General features: G+C 43.1%; 2 protein-coding genes across 4 annotated transcripts in view; both read right to left on the bottom strand.

The window, feature by feature from the left end:
- Positions 1–3,445: 3,445 nt before the first annotated feature.
- lrrc28 (leucine rich repeat containing 28) lies at positions 3,446–14,836 on the bottom strand. Of its 2 annotated transcripts, XM_067248888.1 has the most exons (10): positions 14,739–14,836; positions 13,781–14,011; positions 13,590–13,630; positions 13,199–13,236; positions 12,908–13,045; positions 10,281–10,487; positions 7,904–8,006; positions 7,642–7,817; positions 6,658–6,817; positions 3,446–4,989 (listed from the first exon to the last, which is right to left on the bottom strand). In XM_067248888.1, exons 2-10 carry the CDS (start codon positions 13,946–13,948, stop codon positions 4,920–4,922), a joined length of 1,101 nt encoding a protein of 366 aa, XP_067104989.1. In that variant the 5' UTR covers positions 13,949–14,011; positions 14,739–14,836; the 3' UTR covers positions 3,446–4,919. The 2 variants fall into 2 exon arrangements, with proteins under 2 accessions (XP_067104989.1, XP_067104990.1); XM_067248889.1 differs by lacking the exon at positions 6,658–6,817.
- Positions 14,837–18,799: 3,963 nt separating this feature from the next.
- Positions 18,800–22,324, bottom strand: part of LOC136955853 (insulin-like growth factor 1 receptor) — a 54,214-nt gene continuing 50,689 nt past the window's right edge. For both annotated transcript variants that reach the window (XM_067249620.1, XM_067249621.1), the window contains exon 22: positions 18,800–22,176. In XM_067249620.1, the coding sequence (XP_067105721.1) occupies positions 22,001–22,176 (176 nt within the window). In that variant the 3' untranslated portion in view covers positions 18,800–22,000. The remainder of the gene's footprint in view (positions 22,177–22,324) is intronic.

Below are 22,324 nucleotides of genomic sequence, written 5' to 3' on the forward strand. Positions count from 1 at the left end.
ATTTATCACTTTGTGGAGTCAGGTTCAGGTGGGTGTTGCGGCTGAACCTATACTGAGCTGTTATACCCATGTACATGATCCATTCTTTGAAGGAACATTGTCATACTCACATGACGCATACAGCATCTGAGAACTAGCCTAGCGTCCGCGTTCTCTCCACTTGCACCCCACATATTTAACTAACCATGCCTGAAGTTACTCCTCTCACTTCTTTTTCATTCTTGCCTTTTTTGGTCAATGAGGGCCAGGGGTGTCAGTCTGTTTCTTCCTCTGCCAAACATTTGTGATTAATTTGGTAAAGAATGATCTCACCCCCGTTCCTTTTCAGAAGTTTGATTGCTGATTTGTATTTCCTCATTCTGCTACCCCTTTACCCCTGTCGCTCCATCACCCCAAATAACTTCCTTTGGCAAAGACAAGAGCGCATCCTTCAGATCCTTCTGTAGCACATTAGCTCATTGTGGAGCCTGGCTCATCCTTACAGCTTATTTGCATTTACTGAAGTTTCAAACTGTTTCAAAACATACTGTATCTTCTAAACCAATGGGCATTGTGTATAGTACAGTATTCATTTTTTACATACATATATGTTAAGGTGAGATACAGTAAGTTTGGAGTGTGTGTCCTTTTGCCTCTCAACCCAGACCCACCTCATGGCTGCTCGTGACCTCGCCAAAGTGTCTCCTACACTAGCAACCTGATACCACAAAACACTGTCCCCCAGGACACTTAGCCAGGAGTGAAGGTGAAAAGCACATTAAGGCAGGGTGTGTATGTGAACGGAATAGTAATTGTGACATATAGGAGGTTGGTTTGATTAACAAACATCAGGGAATCTGAACACTGAGCTAGATTTGGTTTCTCACGAACTCATGAACTCTAAACTGCTATTCACTCCTGCACAACCAATGGCAGTCTTAGATAATTTAAGACTAAAATGACCGTGAGCAATCATGACAAACACATTTTCCTTATGCAGATCAGTGGAGTACAGTAAATAGGCACCATGGTAGCAACCCTCACTGGGACTAGGATGCCTTCTGGGAATCTGAGTTTCGTTGGTGCTCAATGCAGAATACTTGTGAACTTCCCTGGTCATATAAAAGTATTTAAAAAAAGGTTGTATTAATGTTGTATTGATTAGGGACCCCAATGCACAGTAATACTGTAGGTCAGCCATTCCCAACCTTTTCCACTTTGCAGCCCACTTGCATAGGGCCAACTAACAACCCATCCGTTCACTTAATTTGCGCTTTTCACACGTTTAACAACATCACGTCAGCCAAACAGTTCGCTTTCACGGCTAAATTTGAGGTGAGTCAGATGGCTGAGCGGTTAGGGCATCGGGCTATTGATCAGAAGGTTGACGGTTCGATTCCTGGACGTGCATAATTATGTTTTGTCCTTGGGCAAGGCACTTCACCCTACTTGCCTCGGGGGAATGTAGCCTGGTCCTAACCAGACTCTCGTACATTGCATTTGTACAGAGAGTCTGGCCTCGCTCCATTGACAAGCGTTGACTTCCTTGTAGGCGGGTACTCTGTTGAAGTTTAAAACTATTGGATCTGCCCAGAGCCACTCTGATCTGCCATAACCAATCGCTAGTGTTCGCCTTACCCTATTCCTTCACCACTACCTTAACAGAGCTAGCTGCCGTAGCTGGAAAATCAAACTGTTCCCGAACCCTGTGGGGAGGAGGGCCACAACATCATGGCCACCAACAAAACTCTTGTTCTTGCTCTGGCTTTAGCTTATGGATATTCGGCAGCGTTGCCACAACGGACTGAATGGCTTCGCTCAAATCTTTCTCCGCCACCATTACGGAACTACAACACAAACTAGCGCACGACAGCCACTCCCTCTGTTCGCTGATTGGCCGGTAGAAAATTAACCGGAGACATCTGACTTACTTACCTCATGGCCAGACCTAGTACAGAAGCAAAATCAAAATTGAGCAGAAGTACGTAGGAGGGCAGAGCCAGGCTAGGGGGAATGTCCCTGTACTTACTAACCCTCTGGATAAGAGCGTCATGTAAATGTAGAATGTATTTGAGCGATCAAAGAAGACAAAGTCTCCATCAGCGCCACAGTAAGCACACATTGTAAAGAGAGGTAACCTGCGTAACTACAACCATTCTTAAAGTTTAAAATTGTTAGCTAGCTAGCCTAGCTAACGTCACTGCTGAAATCCATTCAAAAGCTAGCTAGTGATAGCTAGACTAGCTACTTTTACTGTGTGAGATAGATAAACCTTACCTTCGTAATTGTCCATGTAGCTCGAAACGTACTTTTTCAGTACTGGCAGTACTGCTCTTTTCCCTCTTGCTTGAAGCGCAGCAACATGGATTCCCATGTACATCGTAACAGTCATTTTGGGAAGGCAACCCGAAAAAACTGTTTTTTTTTGTTGAGAACTAACGAAACTGCTCGCTACCGGAAATTGTTGACTTGGGTTATGCAATATGCGGAAGTGATGCGTGCATAGTGAATTGAAGTGGGCGTATGCAATTTAAGGTGGAAATGTCAGTTGGTCTTTTGTCAACATGTCAGGCATATCTATAAGCGTTTTGGTCATGATGAATTAAAGACAAAATATCATGAAAACATTTAATAATTTAATAATCATTTATGAACGGTATATATAAATATTTTTATATTTATTTTTCATTGGTTTGGAGGCCCGCCTGCATTACCCTAATGGACCATTAGTGGGCCGCGGCCCACGGGTTGGGAATCGCAGGTGTAGAGTGGATTTGTATCCACTCTACAGTCTAGTCTTCGTGATGTTTTTTGATCATACAATTTCAAGACTTTGTTACCAAAGCCTGCAGAGCCCCATGCATGGTGTATAGATGGACAGGCTACAATCAGGGTCAGATTGATGCCTTGGCTTTGCCCTTTATAAATAGATGCCCTAGAGAAAAAACACAATCTTCCCTTTCATTGTTCAGCTGCAGAGGACAGAGAGCCATCTTGGATGCTGAGACTCTGGACTGGATGGTAGGAGGAGGAGGGGAAGAGGAGGAGGAGGGGAAGAGGAGGAGGGGAAGAGGAGGAGGAGGGGAAGAGGAGGAGGGGAAGAGGAGGGGAAGAGGAGGAGGGGAAGAGGAAGAGGAGGAGGGGAAGAGGAGGAGGGGGGGAAGAGGAGGAGGGGAAGAGGAGGAGGAGGGGAAGAGGAGGAGGAGGGGAAGAGGAGGAGGAGGTGTTTGGTCCTGATGTGGCAAGGACAGGCCAGAAGCACACACACACAGCAATCTGACCAGTGCTGTTCTCCAAAAACAAACAGCATAATTAAATATATGGAATATGTTTGTGCGTTTGTATGAGATGCTATTGTTTAACTCAAAAAGTAAACCATGGGATATATTTGCAGCATGTTGAAGACCCTCGTGTGTTGTACATGATATGACTCAGACCCTTTCCATCAATGTTAAACATTCATGATCTTTATTGCAAAATGCAAGAAATTCAAATAAAAGTGAATAATCATAACTTGGTATTGTACAACGTAGTAATGATAAACATACAATGTTCAGTTAAACAAATGAATGACACAAGGCCTTCACAGTGCAGGAATCCTGAAAAGGATTCAACTCAGACTCAACCAATGTTATACAGTAGGATGCTTTACAATAGGTAGTCTTTGTAGTAGACCCAATCATGTCAATACTTTGCTGGCTTTTTTTAATGTGTCATATTCATGCTTCACAATTCTTCAAAAATGTTGAGTTGCCAATTCAGATATTATGTATCCAAAACAATAACTTGCCAGAGCTCTAGCTTGACAATTCTTAAAGTATAGTTAGTTTCTCTTGAGCTGACTGGTGATTCTATAGCACCACTAAATGCTGTTTGAGTGTTCGGTTACATTCTTAAGACATTGACAGAGCTTTGCTGCCCCCTATGCTGGTAGGACATGTGGCTTTTTGGGTCTTGATATTAACATACATGTCTTTTAAATTGGATCCTGTCATGTGTGGCCCATTACAGTAAAAGGAGATCATTCATATAAGTTTCATGTGTATGCAGCACAAGCCATGGTGTAAAGTGGAAAACACAATATTAAAAACATTCATTTTTTCACATCTGGTTAACACCTGACAATTTTGAACAATTGATAAGTCTAAATTAGTGTTGAACAACACTCAAACATGAAATGTGTATTCATTTTGAAATGTATTGCAATTCCATTCATCACAAACATTTTGCTTAACAAAGAGAGGTAAAGCGAAAGAACGCCAAACCTTTGGTTTTTGAAGAATATATTTTCAGAACTTTTTTAAAGGCGGCTTATTCAAAACAGACATTCCAGTCAGCAAAAGTTTAATCAAAAACTTCCTATTAATTTATTCAAAAAATCTATAGAAAACCCAAAATAGATCCTCCATTAAGAAAAACAAATCAGAATTGTCTGCTCATTCTTCAAGACTTTACTTCCGCTTGTGAAGGACCTGTAGAGTAGTCTTCCTTTCTTTGAGAGGAACCTACCAACAGACTGCACTATACTAAACTCTATGGCTGGGGATTAGGCTATTACAAACAGTATGTACTTTACTGTGATGTTGTCAACTGCAGACATGAGATGAATCATTTATACATATTCAGACAGTTTGTGGACATTTTTATTTAGCCAACCACCATGACTAAAATTATTTTCAACTGGGAGGTTGAGAATTAAAAGTGCAGTTAAGACTTGTCCACGACTTGAATCCATTCAGTGTTCATCTTTCCCCTTCACCGTGTCAGTGAATGGATGAGGTTCAAGTTCAATCCTTCATCTCTCCCCACACAGAAGAAGTGGAGATGGGAGAAGCATCACTGTCCATTAATGGACTCAAATAGGCTTCCTTCTTACTTGTCAAGGAGACCAGCACCAATGGAGGTGCTTCCGCAAGGAGGGAGGGGCAAGCGCCACAAAGTCATCCCTGGAGGTCAAACGTCCGTACACACTGGCTGGAGCAGCAGTAGGCCACGAAACTCACTGTGGTCCTATGGAGAAGACAGATTTACATTTAGTCATTTAGCAGACGCTCTTATCCAGAGCGACTTACAGTAAGTACAGGGATATTCTCCCCGTGGCAAGTAGGGTGAAGTGCCTTGCCCAAGGACACAACGTCATTTTGCACAGCCAGGATTCGAACCAACAACCTTCTGATTAATAGCTCAACTCCCTAACCGCTCAGCCATCTGACCCTCCATACATGCCATTTAACAGACTTGCCAACAGTAAGTGGCATATGAATCCCAGGTACAAGGACAGTGCGTTTCTACGATGAGTCCCTTTGTGCTTAGACATCATGATGAGACCAGGGTTTGGCCATGGTGTTGCACATGGCAGCAGAAACAGCGGGGGTCTGAGGCTTATATTCTCCAGACTCTAATCACCTCAGCCTTCCATCTCCCCATCTCATTTTGTCAATTAGACAGCCCCATAAATTACTGTCTGAACACCCTCCCCCACCCACCCACGGTCCACTCCAACACAGACAAGGAAGCTACGTAGGCCAGGGCTGTACACACTGATTATACAGCACGCCACTGACTCTGACTCTGCCTGCCAACACCAGCGTTGGGAGGGGGGAGGGGCGTGGGGGGTGTGGGCGTGAAGGCTAGCAGCAGGCTAGTAAGTTAGCGAGCTTTGGCTAAGTGACAGTAGACACTAGGAGGGTATGTGACAAGCCTGTGGATGCCATTCCAGTGAGGAGATTAGCTTGTGGGTTGATGTGATATAGTGCGTCAGCAGGACGGGGGGAGGGAGGTGAGGTATCAAAGCGTGAAATACTGAACATTGGCAGGTTGGTATAAATTTAAGGACTCTGTGGTAGGTCCTACAGTCTGTACTGTCAACCCTCCATACAGAGAAGTAGAATATGACACTAGCAGGGACTGAAAACAATAGCCAGTTACTTGCAGTAGTTTAATTAGAAGGTGTAGTAACAGTAGTTATACTACAATTGCTACTAACTTTCTACCGCTTTTCAAGGTCTTGCAGTGAAACATAAACTTTCTACCGCTTTTCAAGGTCTTGCAGTGAAATCCAAAAAGGATTTATTTGACACACACACACACACACCTTGTACTAACTCACAGCGGGTGGCAGTGCAACAGAGCCTCCCCTGGCAAAGCAGCTCTGTCAGAGGGAATCAGCCACGACAGCCTTCCCTTTCAATTAGCCTGCCTGTCCCTACAAACCTGCCCCCCACGCCAGCCTTGCACTGAGCACTGGCAGCGGGGGGCACTGGAGAGAGGGCTGGAGACGGAGGAGCGGGAGGTAGAGAGGGATGTGGAGAGAGGAAGACAGAGGTACAGAGGGAGGTAGAGATCGAGGGAGGATAAGATTCTCTAGCACCAACCACAGTCTAGGTGGAGCACGTGATGGCGAGTGTGCAGGGTGTTTTATCACATACCGAGGGTGGCAGAGATGGATAGTACCGGGAACGCTGAGCTGAAAATGAGCTGGCGGCACTAGAGGAGGAGTGAGGTGTGAGCTATGGAGCGTGTTTGTATGCGCATGTGTACAGACACAAGGGGAGGGAGGAGAAAGATGCATGTGTGTGTGTGTGTGTATCCGTCTATCCTGTATATACACGTTTGATGCGAGTTTGCACGCCTGTGCTAATCATGCACTTCCACAGCCTCTCCTGGTTCGTAGCGTACCTGCGGTGCACCCCAGCCAGGGGGGTCTCTCTGAGGGGGAAGAGCTTGGGGTAGACGATGGTGAACATGGGCTGGCTGCAGCGGTGACAGTGGCCCAGGGGGCACAGCAGTACATCCAGTAGACTCTTGGGCAACAGGAAGGCCGGCAAGAGGCTTAGCTCTGAGACGCAAGGAAACAACAGTGCTAATGTTAGCTAGTTCATTGTCATTCTACAACTGCTGTGCCCAGGACCATTCTAGACAGGTGTCACTGCTGTGTGCTGCACAAGACGATCCAACACAGTGCAGTCAACACAATAATAAAATGTATTCAATAAAAAGATCTTAAATTGTACCAACCTTTCATTGGTGTAGACACACAATGAGTTACTCATGCTTGTGGTAATAGTCAGCCATCTCAAAATGTCTTCTACAGAACACTGCTTTCTTGATGTGGGTTTTAAGCAGCTATAAAAGGACTGCGTGACAGTTGGATATAAAAAATAAAAACCAAAAACAACAGATTCTCCAATCTGAAAAACCTTTTCTACTGGGGAATGTGGCTCGAACTACTGAGAATATTTTGCCACACAAAAAAAAATAATCTTTGCAGCAACAATGGAGAAATTTAGTTTTGAGTGAATCTTCTTCTGGGACATCAAAGGCCATAATGAGATACTTTCCAAGTCTTCTTTTCTTTCTTTAATCTTTTTTTTTTTTTTTTTTTTTTTTTTTTTTAAACAGAGTGAGTCAGAAGTATGGTTGAATCCTAAAGAGCTGACAAAGTGCAACGCACTACCCCACAGCGAAATAGCACTTCATCAAAATCAAACACTTCCAATTAAGACTCAAAGAGAAGGAACTTCTCACATCTGTATAGCTGGAATAAATGAGTGAGGCTTTGGTGTTCAGACAACCTACATGTGTGTTTGGAGAATAAGCTACAGTATAAATGGGTATTCTGTCTACATTCTACAGGTTGTCCAGAATATGGGCTTGGCTCACCCTTGGTATGTTGGTGGCAGATGTGATACAGGGCCCTGATGGCAAGCTCCTCCAGAGGAACAACTCTCTCCGTCTCAGAGCCTACTGTCTTGACCTCGGCTGGCAGGGGCACAGCCACCTCCCCCAGGGCCAGGGAAAGCAGCTTGCTGTCTGGTACCTGTGCTGACAGACCGCATCTGCACAGAGACAGAGCAGACAGTGAGCAGCCATTCACAGGTCAAAAAACCCCCAACATAATAATAATAAAAAAACTTGTACTTACCCACTGCAGCCAATGACTTTGTTGTACAGGTAGGAGGGAAGGCCTTTGAGGTGAACGTTGTTGTCGACAAACACAAACTGCAGCTCCCGGGAGCGGCCCAAATCTGAAGGCAAAACAACAGATGGTAAAAGTACAAAAAGAAACATCCTTACCTTGCTGAGCCATCGCCAGCATCCTCTGGAGCTCACATGAACATCTCCACACAACCAGAGAGGCCTTGTGTGCCACGAGAGGGATCCTACTCGTCACGTGTCGGGGCCATGTGAGAAGCACTCTCCTCTCCACCTGCATCCACAGCCTGGCTGAATATGCAAGGCTGACTGTGGGAACACTCTTTGCCCTTGATGTAAACTTGAGTCAATGCTATCCTTGAGTGTTCCTCTGGCAACGATGTAGTGATATGAGATCCTTTGAAGATGTGTGGGGAGGGAGGACGGGGGCCTATACCCGCCCACACACACACACACACACACACACACACACACCTTGTCCCTCCCCTCCTCCCAAGGCCCTTATTAGCATGCTTGGATCATTATCATCCCCCCCTCACCCCCACCCCCCTGGGCTGCCTCTCAGCACCTCACAGCAAGGGGGCTCTTCGCACCCGCAGCTTCACCCTGGTAACAACCCCATCCACTGCCTTCATTGCTGCACTCACCCGGCTTGTGCCATTAGCCCTAGCCTGGAGGCTTTGGCACGGGTGTGACTGTGCTGGGAGGGAGGAGAAAGGGGAGGGTGGTTGAGGGAGAGGCTGACGGCCAGGGAATCCATCAAAGGGGGTGGCAAGCAAGGAGATGGTCCAATGCCTCTTCACCAAATTACATCTATTATGTCAATGGGGAGATTACCCAGCTATTGTAATGGTGGCTATTAAATACCTATTTGGTAACTGCCAAGCGGTCCCATTTAGCTGTCAGCACTCAAGAGTCTTGGAAGTCAACTATATACAAAAAAGGACAGAAACCGTGGTGTTTACATGCTCCTAATCTTCTTGCTCTGAGTGTGTGTGGAATTGGCATTTGGTATTGTGCCTTCTCTCTTTAGCACACATTCACACACACACACACATCTGTATTCTACAGCAGAGAAAAGCAGTCCATCTGTGGAGGACTAACAGCAACAAGGTTCCTTTTCATGTGGCCTGTAGCGCTGCGGAGGGCAGGCAGTGTCTGAAGCGTTTCCACCACGCAGACAGGCAGGCGGGCGGTAACCAGACTGGACAGATCAAAGGGCCTAGACCCAGGACGAGCCCAGAAGATACCCACACACAACCCCAACACACACGCACACACAGGGCCCCTGGCTGGAGCAGTGCTCCCTGACATCACACCATTAGCATATGCCGCGCACATGGCTGACGACGAACAAAGATCACTCTGTGCTGAAAAACATCCCCTGGTAAATGCAGACAGAGGAGACAGGAGCTTGGAACATGCGTGTAACATACAGATTCCTGCTTGTCATCATGTACCACAGCATGAGGAGAAATAGATTGGATAGGGCTACAGACACAGCACCAATAATGTTGAGATATGGGCCTGTTTGCACATTACATTATTAATTTACCCTTTTAAAAGAGTTACAATTATAAATGTAGCAAGCTAATATGAAATGTACATGGAGTACACAGCAGGACTATAACCAGAAGGAGTTTGAGGGGACAACTTCTTGGCCAAGAGAGATTCCGACTCCTTAAAAACATAAACTTTAAAAAAAAGACAAGAAAAGATAACTTGCGCATATGAAACTGCAACAAATTCATATGACCTGGAAGCAGCCATTCAACAGGCCAAAAAGCAAAGGAACTTCCTTTCAAAAAGTTACCACAAAGACAGTAGGGTTTACATTCTCAGTGTGAGTTACGAGGTGTGTGCTGCCCAGATGAGTCGTCGCCAGCCCAGAAGTCTGTCGGGCTGTCAGCAGCAGGAGAGGTGTGGGGGAAGCCGCTTTCCAGGCTTTGATCTACTCTGTGTAACCTCTCTTCAAAGGCCTTCATCCACCATGCTCACCGCTCTCCCACAAAATCCCATGTGAACCTGCATAAAGCCAGCATACTCTCAGGGAACCTCCAGCTTCCCTCTTTACTCAAAATGGGATGTTTTGAAACAAGGACTTGATCCACCACCTCATTTGGCAATTTAGGTTTATTCATTTGAAGGTATTTATTAAATAGATGTGTAATGGTTATTACGAATATTAATAGTCATGGATGCTATATCATAAAAACAATATCAAAAAGCACAGATATAGAATAACACACATTTTTATCTGGTACTGTGTCTAGACTTGGACAAAAGTTGACAAAAATACAGCATAAAGATCCAAAACCACAGAATTCCCCTCTAACCCCTCTCCCACCGACCCCACGGTGACTTACCCAAGGGCAGCGACGCCAGGCAGTTGGCAGCCATGGAGAGCTCGTTGAGGCTCTGCAGCTGGCAGAGCTGGCGGGGCAGGCCGTGCAGGTGGTTGCGGTCAGCGGTCAGGCACTGCAGGGACAGGCACTGGTGCAGGCGCTCAGGCAGCCAGCTCAGCAGGTTCATGGAAACATCCAGAGTCTCTAGCTCTCGCAGGTCCCCGATTTCTGGAACGCAACGCCCAGAGGTCAGGCTTAGACAGAGCCCGAGCAGACATTGAAGCTTTGTTTTCATGAGTGATGAGGTGGACTACTGCGTGGTGGAGTATGTTTTGGGACATTCAGACACATCGCTAACTCGTAAAAAGGAAATGAGGGCAAAAGAGAAAACGAAGCGTGCTTCCGGTCGTACCCTGTTGAGAAACAAGGACCCTGGTTCTCCCAAAACAAATGTGTGATAATGAGACCTAAGTTTGTTCCATAGAACTTCTCATTGACGTTGAGTTCGTAGGGATCTACCCCCTGTGGAGGGAGGGTGTCCACAGAGAGAAAGAGCATCTCTCCAGCTCGTTAACGGCACTAATGAGGACTGGCGAGAAAGTGTGAGGTACAGAGTAAGAAAAGACTGTCTTCTATGCTCCTGGTCAAAAAGGTAGTCTATACTGAGTAAATAAAAACAACTTCACTGGCAACCTTTTATCGCACAGTGCTAAGACAAGCAAACCTAAACTACACTGGCTTGCTTATGGAGCACTGCAGAGTAAAATCATACCTCAAATTCTATTCTGTGATTTGCATCATGTCTGGAGGGAATCTTATAACGTGCTTTGCTGTGTTTACTATAGAGCATTTATGGGGTCTTCTGTCAGCCTATACCCTCTGTTGTCATGAAGGGTATTTACAGTACAATGGATTTACCATTAACGAAAACAACACTGATCATGGTGCTTTTATCAACTAGATTGCTGACTCAGCACTTGTTTCAGTCAACATGCCTTGCAATGCCATAAAAATAGTACTGTTCTACATACAACATACGGTGCTGGCTAGTTTCCCTCAATTTTTATGTGAGCTACCTTGCTACAAATGGATTGCATGCAACTGCCTCATACATAAATAACATTCCTCATAAAATATGCATACTAGTATACTTTGAGACTGTGGTACTTAACAAGATATTTACAAACAGCACTTCACCTAACACTATCGCCACCACAAACACGCATATCAGCAGAGATAAGGGGTGACATACAGAAACTGATAGAATGTTATTGGAAAGTAAACAGCCTGCCCTGTACTTTATTCACTTGAGCCATAGTTAACACATGAACATCCCTGTAGTCTTGCATGGCAGAACAGTCTGTTCTTATCAGATTTAGATGGTAAAAACTGAAAAACACGCTATGTGTCTAGCAGGAAAATGTAAAGGCTGCATGAGTTCAGGGCTCTCAATCAACAGACTTGAACGAGGTAAAGTGGTTGGCCGGTTGCCTTGGTGGCCCATTCCTTCGCCTGTCCTCCCTGTTGCTCTCTTACCCGGTCTACTCAAACACACAATGTTCAAGAAGAAAACACAGAATCTCCTGTAAAGTGAGAGGCAGTGAGGTTTGTTTTGGCAAAGAAAGACTACTGTGGCCTTACTTACTAACCAAAGATCAGAAATGTGGTCACAGGACTTGAGATCGTCCAAAATCGACGGACAGACTCCTTCGGCATTTGTGTAATGTGTGTGCTGACTTCTTTTGATTTAACAAAGCCTTGCACATGCTCAATACACTATGACCACCGTTTTCTGGTCAACCCATATGAGCCACTGTGTCATAGTACACAGTGAATAAAGAAAAAGCCAGTGGAAAACACCAGATAACTGAAGGTCAAAATATTGGGCCTACCAATCACATATTTGTTCATTGGTAAGAGTGACACTTTAAAATCATTTGTAAGCTTAAGCTTTCAGTCAAATTACATCAAAATTCTTGATTCAACAAATCTTCTCAGTAACTAGATTGATGCATGGGATACGTCTGCCACATATTGTCTGCCACATATTGTGTTAGAAGTGAGGTGAGGTCAAAGGAGTCCATTTCTGACCTCTGCCTCCCACCGCCTCCCGCCACCTCCCGCCACCTCCCTCACCCACACCCCGTCAGTACCCGACCCAGAACCCCTGGCTGCTGCTAAAACAACACAGCACTCTTTGGGCGTCTGCCTGACATTCCGCAGGCCATTCCTGACTGCATATTTGGGCTTACCGTTACTAAATTAGGAAAGCAGAGAGTGAGGTGTGTTGTGTCCAGAGGAGAGGGGAAAGGGGGAAGAGAGGAGAAGATGTTGGCTGCTGTAGATACGTTTGCTGAAGGGGCCTCTCTGCCAGCCCAGGCCTGGGCTCAGACACACCACAGGCCAGGAATAGCCTGACTGAGAGGGCGATGTCGAGCCAAAGGAGCTCCCACTAAGAGGCTCTAACAAACAATCAGATTCGGACGACACTGAAAGGTTTAATAACATGTCTCTTGGTGCGACTATCAAGAAATGAAATTACCACATAGATCCTAGGTCCAATTGCTAGTTTTTGGAATAATAACTGTGTGTTTTTTGCATATGATGTTTCGATACATTGTGCTAGAGATACAGTGAGATAACAATACCTGGAGGAAGGAATTTCAGCTGGTTATTGGCCAGTCTCAGATGTCGTAGTGAGCGAAGGCGACCAATTTCAGGACAAATTACTTGAAGTGCATTGTCACTCAGATCCAGGGACTGAAGCTTGGCTAGGTTCCCAATAGCTGGACAATATCGGAAACAAAGAGAACAGTAGATTTTAAATTAATAATAATAATAATAATAAACACTTTCCTGATACTAGTGTGTGAATAAAAACATTTCTTGTAGGGGCCTCTACTAATGTTGCTACTAAGGGAAAATAGAGAAGGATTTACCTTCAGGAATGATGACTATGTTATTGGAGTGAAGATACCTTAAACAACATAAAGTTAATTAGTAATGTTTTACATTCTGAGTAAAGCACGATGATGGCACGTGGAAGGAAAAAAAAGCAATGGCCTTTTTCAGGCATAATTCATCTCTAAAACCTCTGGCGACATCTACTGGACTAAATGTAAAACACTGGTCCCCAGGATTCATTCCAAGCAGCTGTACAGAGTATAGAAGGGGATAATTTACAATCAGAGCCAATACAATAAGAACGCAATTCCCTATTAGCACATGTGTGGATTTGACTGTCTTATATTCCACTAATGAATTGCATGTATTACAAGGACAATAGTATGCGCTTGTGTCTACATAATTTTGTTTTAAATTGGTACTTACAACTCAATTAAATTTGGGAGCTTCTGTGCAAGACTGTCAGGCTATGGAAGAGAGGGTTAAAGTTAGAATGAATATTAATTTAAAACATATACTCATTTGAATAAATTTTCCACACACAATAATAAAATGCCTCAAATGTTATTTTCATTAAACCACACTTTAAAACACTGTCGTCCATGTCAATTTCACACCAGCGTAGTAAGAGAGTTCCTCTTCATGTATAGCCTCTCCAAAAATTGCAGACCCTCATCTTTCAGGAGTTCCACAGGGAAGATGCTCAGGTTTCTGTAGTTAAGGAACAGGTTCTTGTGGCGCTCCTGTTTGGCCACAAATATAGCCTCGTGGAGTTCAGAGGCCATTTCAATCGACAAGCCACTTCTGAAGAGGTGTTTCTGTCACACCTTCTAAATCACTGTCATGGCCTACAACAAGAAACAAGTAGCCATGCAAAATTAAACCTACAATCACAGATAAATCAAGCGAGACTATAATGTAGACTGTGAATGACATACAGCAGTGGCGATTACGCTGCTGGATTGAAGACTGATGCAAGGCCAAGGTCAGGAGATGTCAAAGGAACATCTAAGATCTATGTCCTTTTGACATCTTAAAACGAAGTAGGGCCTACTATCCGACAATTCTCAGCTGTTTCTTTCAAGTGTAGGTAGAATAGCTGCTTGTAGCTAGCTATAGCTGACTGTGGTTAAAATGCCTCAAGTTGATTCATGTTCTACTTTTCAGCCTGTATAGCCGGCACTCTGTTGAGTTGGTCTTCGTAGCTAGCTACTACTGATAGGATAGCTTAGCTAGATAAGACAGTAGCTTGCTAGCTTTAACACTGGCAAGACTGTACGAACCACTAGCTGCGTCGTCGATTCAAAAAGCATGGCCTACGGCTAACTATCAACAAGCCTTGCGATCATAAATAAGTCCTTTGCGATGCGTGTCATACACTAACTCCAATTCATACAGTGCAGGTAGGCCTGTCTGCAGCTACGAGGCTAATGCGCTTGTGTTTACCCAGGCCAAGACAGCTACAGTAGTAGTGCTAGCTCGCTGTGCTACGTTTCTAGACAGTCACTCTATAACTCATGCAAGTTTAACAGTAAGTATACATGCATGCAGCGAAATATCTTTACACAGTCTTACCTTGTTAAAAAACAACACATCATTACATTCTACTTCGCCCCATATGTAAAAAGTTCTGCTAGCTAGTCATTTCATCTACAAACTTGACGCGAGTCGTCATTTCTGGTCAAAACCGCTGCCGGTCGATGTAGTTTTTAAGGAATAATTTGTCAATTATTTTGAAGGACCACACGGGGGCACTCCACAACATCCTGAATGTGCGATAACGTCCAAGGTTTAGCTTCGGACATAATTTTAGATTTAGACTAAAATTGTAATCATGAAAAAGTAAGTATGGCATACACTATTTGTACTGCTATTTAACTTTTGAACAATGAATGGATCCACGGAGGAACTACTAGCTGTAATGCAATGAATCAGGCACTGTAGGAAAGTGAAAAATAGGTCTCATTGCTGTCAGTGGCATGGTGGTCCTCTCAAAGAGGTAATGACCTGGGCCAGAGAGCCAAGTCAGCTTGCAGGGTCTCTTTGTGGATGTTCCAAGTGCATAATTTGCTTAGTAAAGAGCAAATTCTTATTGGGTTCCAATTGGGCAGAAAACAGCTAAGCTGGCAGCAGTCCTGGAGTAGACCGAACAGGGAGAGAGGTCCCATTGAAGGCCTAAGGCCAATCCGGCCACTAGTTCATCCCCTATGCAGATGGTTTTCAAAGATCTGAAGAGAAAGGATTGGTATGCAAAAGTAAAAGGGGTCCATCCCCAACAGGCATGCTACTGTAAGTGTTTCGAGATGTGAGACTAAGTCTTGTAGAAAATAAGGGCTAACAAACCAAATTGTTGCATACATTTTTATTCAACTTAAATCTTGTGGTAATTTAAATGACTAGAAAAAGAATGAATAAGAGAAACTAAACATTCTCCTCTCCTTCTGCCATTTAAAATAAACAGTTTATTTCTCCCAGAATGTAAAGTATTCAGAATATATTGATACCAGGAATAAATTCTTACAACAGAATATACAAAAGAAAAAAATAATTGAAATCTCTAAAGAATCATTTCAATATAAACACAGGAGTTTTGTATGAATAATTTACACACATCAAATTCTTGGTAACAAATTGGCCATCGTTCGTAACAAAAAAATAAAATATATACTGTATATATATAGACAAGAGTCCTGTTTTCAATGTCAGTTCTATATGATGCTCTCCAGTGGTAGAATTGAGGCAAATAAAAGTCAGACCACTAAACATTGAAATAACCATTATCATAACTTCACACCAGTGACAACTGGCATTTTAAAGACCATAGAAATCCACATCACCAACACGGCAAGATTGCGTGGAGCCGTGCAGATAACAGTGAGGGAATAAGAACACCAAGACAACCGTGATCCCAACGAATTCACTCTCACGTTTGATTCATTAGAATGAGAATTATAACATTAGTTCAGTCCACTGAAAAACAGACCACCCTTACAGCACTACAGTTGAGTTTAAATCATAACAGGAAACAGTAGGAGAACAAGACAAAAGCCTTTCATTCATCTTTTATCCTTTTCTATTAAATGGAATAGACTCCAGTGGAAAAGTTCTGATGCAAAAATGCCATGTGACAGTCTCTGTAAGTCACAGATAGTCATTCTAAGTGATGAGAGATAGAGAGGAGTGAGATGATGACATAAGAATGAGTAGCCAAAATTAATGGGGGGGGGGGGGGGGGGGGGCATAGCCATTTCTCCCTTAGATCTATTGTCTGCAATAGCACATTTTTTGTAGGTCCTTCAGTGGAAGTTATGGCTACTACATTAACCAACTTGCCATTCCCCACTGATGCAGTGTCTATATCACAACAAATAAGTCAGTTATGAATTGATGAAATTATGAATGCATTCATGAATTTCACATGTATCTGGTATACTCATCTTAACCTTTCCAAGATGTACTGTTGCAATGGTGTATTACATACATGGAGTGTAGTTGCTGAAGATTTCTAAGAGATACATTATGGTTAAACCAATCCAAACAGATACATCAATGGCACTATCTATGGTGAAGTTTTACCCAAAAATGAATTCCATTTGGGTCATATGATTCATGTCATTTTTTAAATATTATTTGAAGAAAATGAAGGCCCCTTTGTGACAAAATGCAGGAATGCCCAACAGATTAGCACTGTTGGGTCAATTAATTATAAAATACTTTCAGTACAAACTCTAGAGATAGTACATATTCAAAACCCCAGGCAGACCCAGGGGTCTCCATCTTATTTTAACTATTATATGGAGCATATCTATTTCTGCACAAGTTTCCAATAAAACCGGCAAGCTAGCATTGATTGCAATTCAAAAATTGCTCAATAAAGTTATGTAAACTTCACTTTTTCTTTGTCAAAGGACTACCCGTAATCTACTGTAGATGTGTTTGTATAGTAGTAAGAAAGAAAGAAAAGGTCTTTTTTGTTGTTGTTGTAAACGGACATTCACTAAGCAACAGGCCAACTTACTAATCATACAATAGAATATGGAAAAAAATACAATAAATAGCACGGATGTCTATACTTAAAGAAAAATGAAAGAATACTGTACACCTAAATGTGATGCACTTGCACCCATATACATAACGCAAAAAACGAGCACAAAGCTGGTGATCTGGATTTATTTTTTCTTTAACAAAATAACACACAAAAACATTTTCCATCCAGCAATGTGCCACTCTACCAACCCCAAGTTTCATTGCTACCCTCCATTTATTATTTCCTGGAGCCTAATCTTTTCGTATTAAAAGAAAACAAGAAAGAGTTAAGTGCCTTGTGTTCAGAACGGCCAGGCTTCAATAGACATGGACCGCAAACCTTTTTCTCAACATTTCTTCCAAGTCTTTGACTCTCAATTCTCTAGAGCTCAAATCTCTGGTTTGAACCATCTAAACTTTGGACAAAACGACTCGGGTGCTCTCAAAGTTTCCTCACCCATTTTTAGTTTATCAATCTCAATATTCTGAAAGTCTGTGTCTGGTTGTTATAATATACTGTACATGGATAGATATGAACCCAGAATTGCCTCGTTATCTCTTTCCAGTATCATCTCATATTGCTCTACTTTTCTACATGTAAAGGCCTTTGCTTGATTCAATAGGTTTGAAGCAGCAACATCAGCAGCAGCAGTAGTAGAGTAGAGATTATGGGGGCAGCCGAGGAGTCTCCCCCTATTCCACTCCAAACACTTCGGCCCTGAGAATACCAAGACCCATGATCAATGGATCTAGTAGGGAAAACGGCCTAAAACCCACTGTTATGGTACCAACAAGATGTCTGTGGTAGATGTCTGTGGTAGAGGAGAATGAGGGTGTTTTGTTCTGGGATCTGGGTGGCTGTGTGCAGAGACCATCTTTGAGGAGGGTACTTTGAAAGAAGATGAAGGTGGGGTGAGTAAAAGACAGTGAGGGGAAACAGTGTTTTCTTACTGGTGAGACAGAGGCAACAGCCAAGAAAGGAAACCCGGACTCTGAGAAAGACCTTTCTGTCCACAACCTTCCATGCCAATCTATTTACCCACCATAGACTACTTGGTAAAATATGGTGTTTTGACCTCAATATATTCTGTTTACTAGTAATAACAGTTTGTTGCTGCTATTAATGTCGGGTAAACAGATATAACCTTCCAGAGCAGGGGATGTTGAAACTAACACTCTGACTCATAGACACTAAATTCCCATCCTTGACTGTGAGACACTAGTACATTCCTAGAGTATCGAGACATCTCAGCATGTGGTGTAAGATTAAAAGGTGTAGCTCTAGCTTTGAGAACATACCACTTGGGATGTTACAGTAAATGCATGTCAAGCTCACACATGCTATCTTTGTGTCTGTAACGTTGTGTCTATAATTGTTGTGTCACAAGCTTAGTTAAAAAGGTGAGGATGGCTAATTGTCAATAATAATCATCTTCAAGGCAACCCTCTACTGGGCCAGTACAAGACACAGTGACTGTTGGATGCAGAATGCACGATTCCATGTTAAGTTTTTACCTTAGAATTGACCAAGTCAAACTTGAGGAGAATACATCATGAGGGTATCTTCCTTAGTTTGGGGGCCATTTGCTGGAAATGGAGCTAGCCACAAATGCGCCTTGCAGTGTTTAATAAATAATTGACATTAATGGTGGTTTGGTTCTCCAAAGCTGTGTCTGCACAAACAATGTTCACTTTAAACTCAATACACTTCATAACAGCACTGGAACATACAGAGCCAACATGGTCACAGACATTTCATCGCCGTTTCTTTTCTTCTTTCAATGAACATCTTTCTAAATCCATTTATATACCAAAACAATTTTCAAAACAAAGTTTACAAAACCCCTCTCTTAGCCAGCTGTATAATCCGAGGAACTGAGGTTGTGGGAATGATCAATATGTGCAGGAGTGAGGAGGATAGGACTGAGGCAGACATAATGAACAAGTGTTTCTTAACTCCTGCATTTACTGTTTTTCCCCTTAAATGGCAAAGATAGGACGCATACAACTTCAGTATCTATGAAACTGCATAGCTTTTAAAGCCCAATCGTGTCCGTGTATCATAAATGTCTCCAGGGCTCCACCTCCCCACTCCAGACTTGTGTCGTTTTCTTTATATTCTAGAGCTAATGAGGTCTATCAGATAAGAGAGAACAGTACTGTCGTGAGGAAAAAAGTGAGATGTATTGTCTTTTTATACACATACATAGATCTAAAAAAGAGTGAGGTAGATAAATGCTTGAAGGAAAAACTACATCCTATCCTCCAATCATGAAAGCAAAGGGAAAAAAAATAGAAAAATATTCTCCATGTAATACTTACTCGCAGGGCATTTGTACAGTGATGAACACATATCACAAAAATAAATAATCATACTGGGAAAGCAACATGGGCAGGGACAACTAAATAATATGCATCTTAAATTTGAGGTGAACAATCCTTCAATATAAATTACCAGGTGGTCCTCTCCATATCACAACTTCTCACTGACATAAATGTATGCATTGCTCAGTTACAGTATTCATTGTGTTTGAAATGTCTTATTATAGTATTCATACATACGTTTAGTATTGGTTTGGTCTTACTGAGCTTGTGTCTATAATATTAACATTAATCTTAATTTAAAAAAAACAACAAGATAATTACTTTGGGGGGGGGGGGGAGATCCTTTTCATCGACAGTTAATGGCAAACATGCTGTTACGAAGAAGGGGGGTGTACTCCTCTGTGACTGTATTATGTTGAATAGGGGTGGAGTCTCAGGTTAGTGAAAGCTCTAATTCTAGACCAGGGAGTGAAATATACTGTGCAGTACACAGACCCTGACAGAGGAAGCAAAGATGACTCTACAGTAAATACGACACTAAACCTCAACGCACTGCAGTGTTAGCTCTGCTACAGAGGGGTTAATGCTAGACGGCTCACTGAAGATAAAACTGATGGACAGCGTACAAACATCAATGAGAATGTGTGGAGAAAAGTCACGCTTAAACTTTGACCTGAGATTCAGCGGTGACTCGGTGGCGACACCTTACACAGCGCTAGAGGACAACAGCACTGACAAGGAGCAGAAAGTGTCAAATTGAGAAGCCCGACACTATTACCAACAGTAATCAATACAACCACTATACCGCTCTACAAAAGACAAAGATTTCAGTCTAGCAAAAGAAAATGTATGGTTAAAAAAAAAGGAACCAAATGAAAAGGCATTGGACAATATGTGGCAAAACATCATACCTTTAGGAACAAAGGGGAAACAATGTTTGTTTCATATGAATATTTGCAGAAATACAAGAATAAGAAAATGGACTGTAGTTGAAAACGGTCAAAGATTAAACCTGAAGGATTTTTCTTTATATATAGATATATATTACAACCACAAGAGAAATAAAGAATAAAATAGCAGCTTCTTTCTGTACAGACAATTAGATGAACATCTTAAACAGTAAAAAAGTTATAAAAGTGACACAAAAAAATGATGTGTATGTAAATGCTCTGTGGTCTAACATACAACTGTAAGACCAATATAGAATGTCTGGATCTTAGAGAGACTAATGACTAGTCTAAAAAAAATACCTGCTGTATACAATGTTGCCTTGAGTGAACACTTTTGCCTATACAAGGTCTAGTCTATAGAATATTAGTGTTCGTAACTGTGTTCTTAAACCAATCTCTCTTTCTCTTTTTTTTTTGCATTACATTATTTGCTTTTTTTGGCGCTATGTACTTTATGCTTCTTGTAACAGCACTTGGTGTGTCTAAAGTTGTGGTTTAACCTTCTAGGTGACTTGTGGTACTGTAGGATACAAACCCCTGGTCAAACTATGAATGAGAAGAGATGTGTTGGGGGAAAAAAATATTATTTCCATTGATAATTCAATAAGATACTGTTATACAAAAAAGAAGGAAAAAAAAACCCATAAATATGCCAGTGTAAAAATGTGTAAGAATGCGCGATTTTGTTGCTTCCATGCTCTATCAAGAGCAAACAAGGGAAGGAGTAGAGAAGAAAACAAATATCTAATTTGGCAACAAATTTGGCAGAATTACTTTTGCCCCTCCCTTTTCAGTGAAACCACTGCCCCTTAGAGGCAGCCATTTTGACCCAGTGCTCCCAGTGGATGGATGGCAACCACCATCTTTGAGAGGGTGAGAGGAGCACAAGCTCTCCACTCCATGGACAGGTGCACATGCGTGTCTGTTAAACCTACAGAGATACAAACGTATATGGAGAGACCAACCTCGAAGTGCTTTTTCCATTGGATTTGCTTCCAGATATGCTAATCGATTTCATAATAATGCCCGCCCGCATCCCACCAAACTGACAGTTATTCTTAAAGGCCTGCACATTTTTTTTTCCCTATTCGGAAATCTATAAAAAAGTAACAAAAAACTATATATATAAAATAAGTTCAGCCATCAGTAGAGAACCAACTCCAGAACGGTCCTCATCCCGTCTCCTCATCCTCTTTCTCCACGTCAGACGCCACAGCAGGTCGTTTGTCACATCAGGGCAATCGATGAGAGATCAAAAACACAATACTAAGATATTGGAGAGACAGTCCACTGACGGACAGTAGAACAGAGACCGTTGCCCTCGTGTGTTTTCCAATTCCGGTTCTCTCCCGCTGAGTCAAATGTTTCCTGGTTTCCCAGGGAAGCACAGACGACTAGGCAGACATGTAAAAGGTGTATTGAGGAGGAATTCTCCTTAGAGAAAACAGGCTCCATAGGGAAAAAACGAAGGAGGGGTCACAAGTTTTTTGGGGGGGGAGGGGAGAGAGGGAGAGGTTGGGGGCTGTGGGCCCTGGATCAGCAGGCCGAGGACTGGGGCAGAGGCATGGCACGCTCGTTCTTGCGACCCCCATTCATGTGTGCGTATGGCTGCGAGTCGTCGAAGGCAGGCCGCAGCGCGACCGTCGCCGCGGGGCCGTTGGTCCCTGCTGCTCCCACTGCTCCCGCCGCTGGGTGCTTGTCCAGAGGCAAGCCTGGTGGGCAGGGCGACGAGGGGGCCGAGCACTGGGCCTGGGCAGAGGGGGCGCCGGGCCCCAGCGAGGGCGCCACCGGGTTCGTGGAGGCACCGGCCTGGTTGGAAGGGGGCGTCTGTTGAGAGGGTGGTGTCTGCTGAGCTGGGGC

Source organism: Osmerus mordax, chromosome 13, assembly GCF_038355195.1.
Source record: "Osmerus mordax isolate fOsmMor3 chromosome 13, fOsmMor3.pri, whole genome shotgun sequence".
Lineage (NCBI taxonomy): Eukaryota > Metazoa > Chordata > Actinopteri > Osmeriformes > Osmeridae > Osmerus > Osmerus mordax.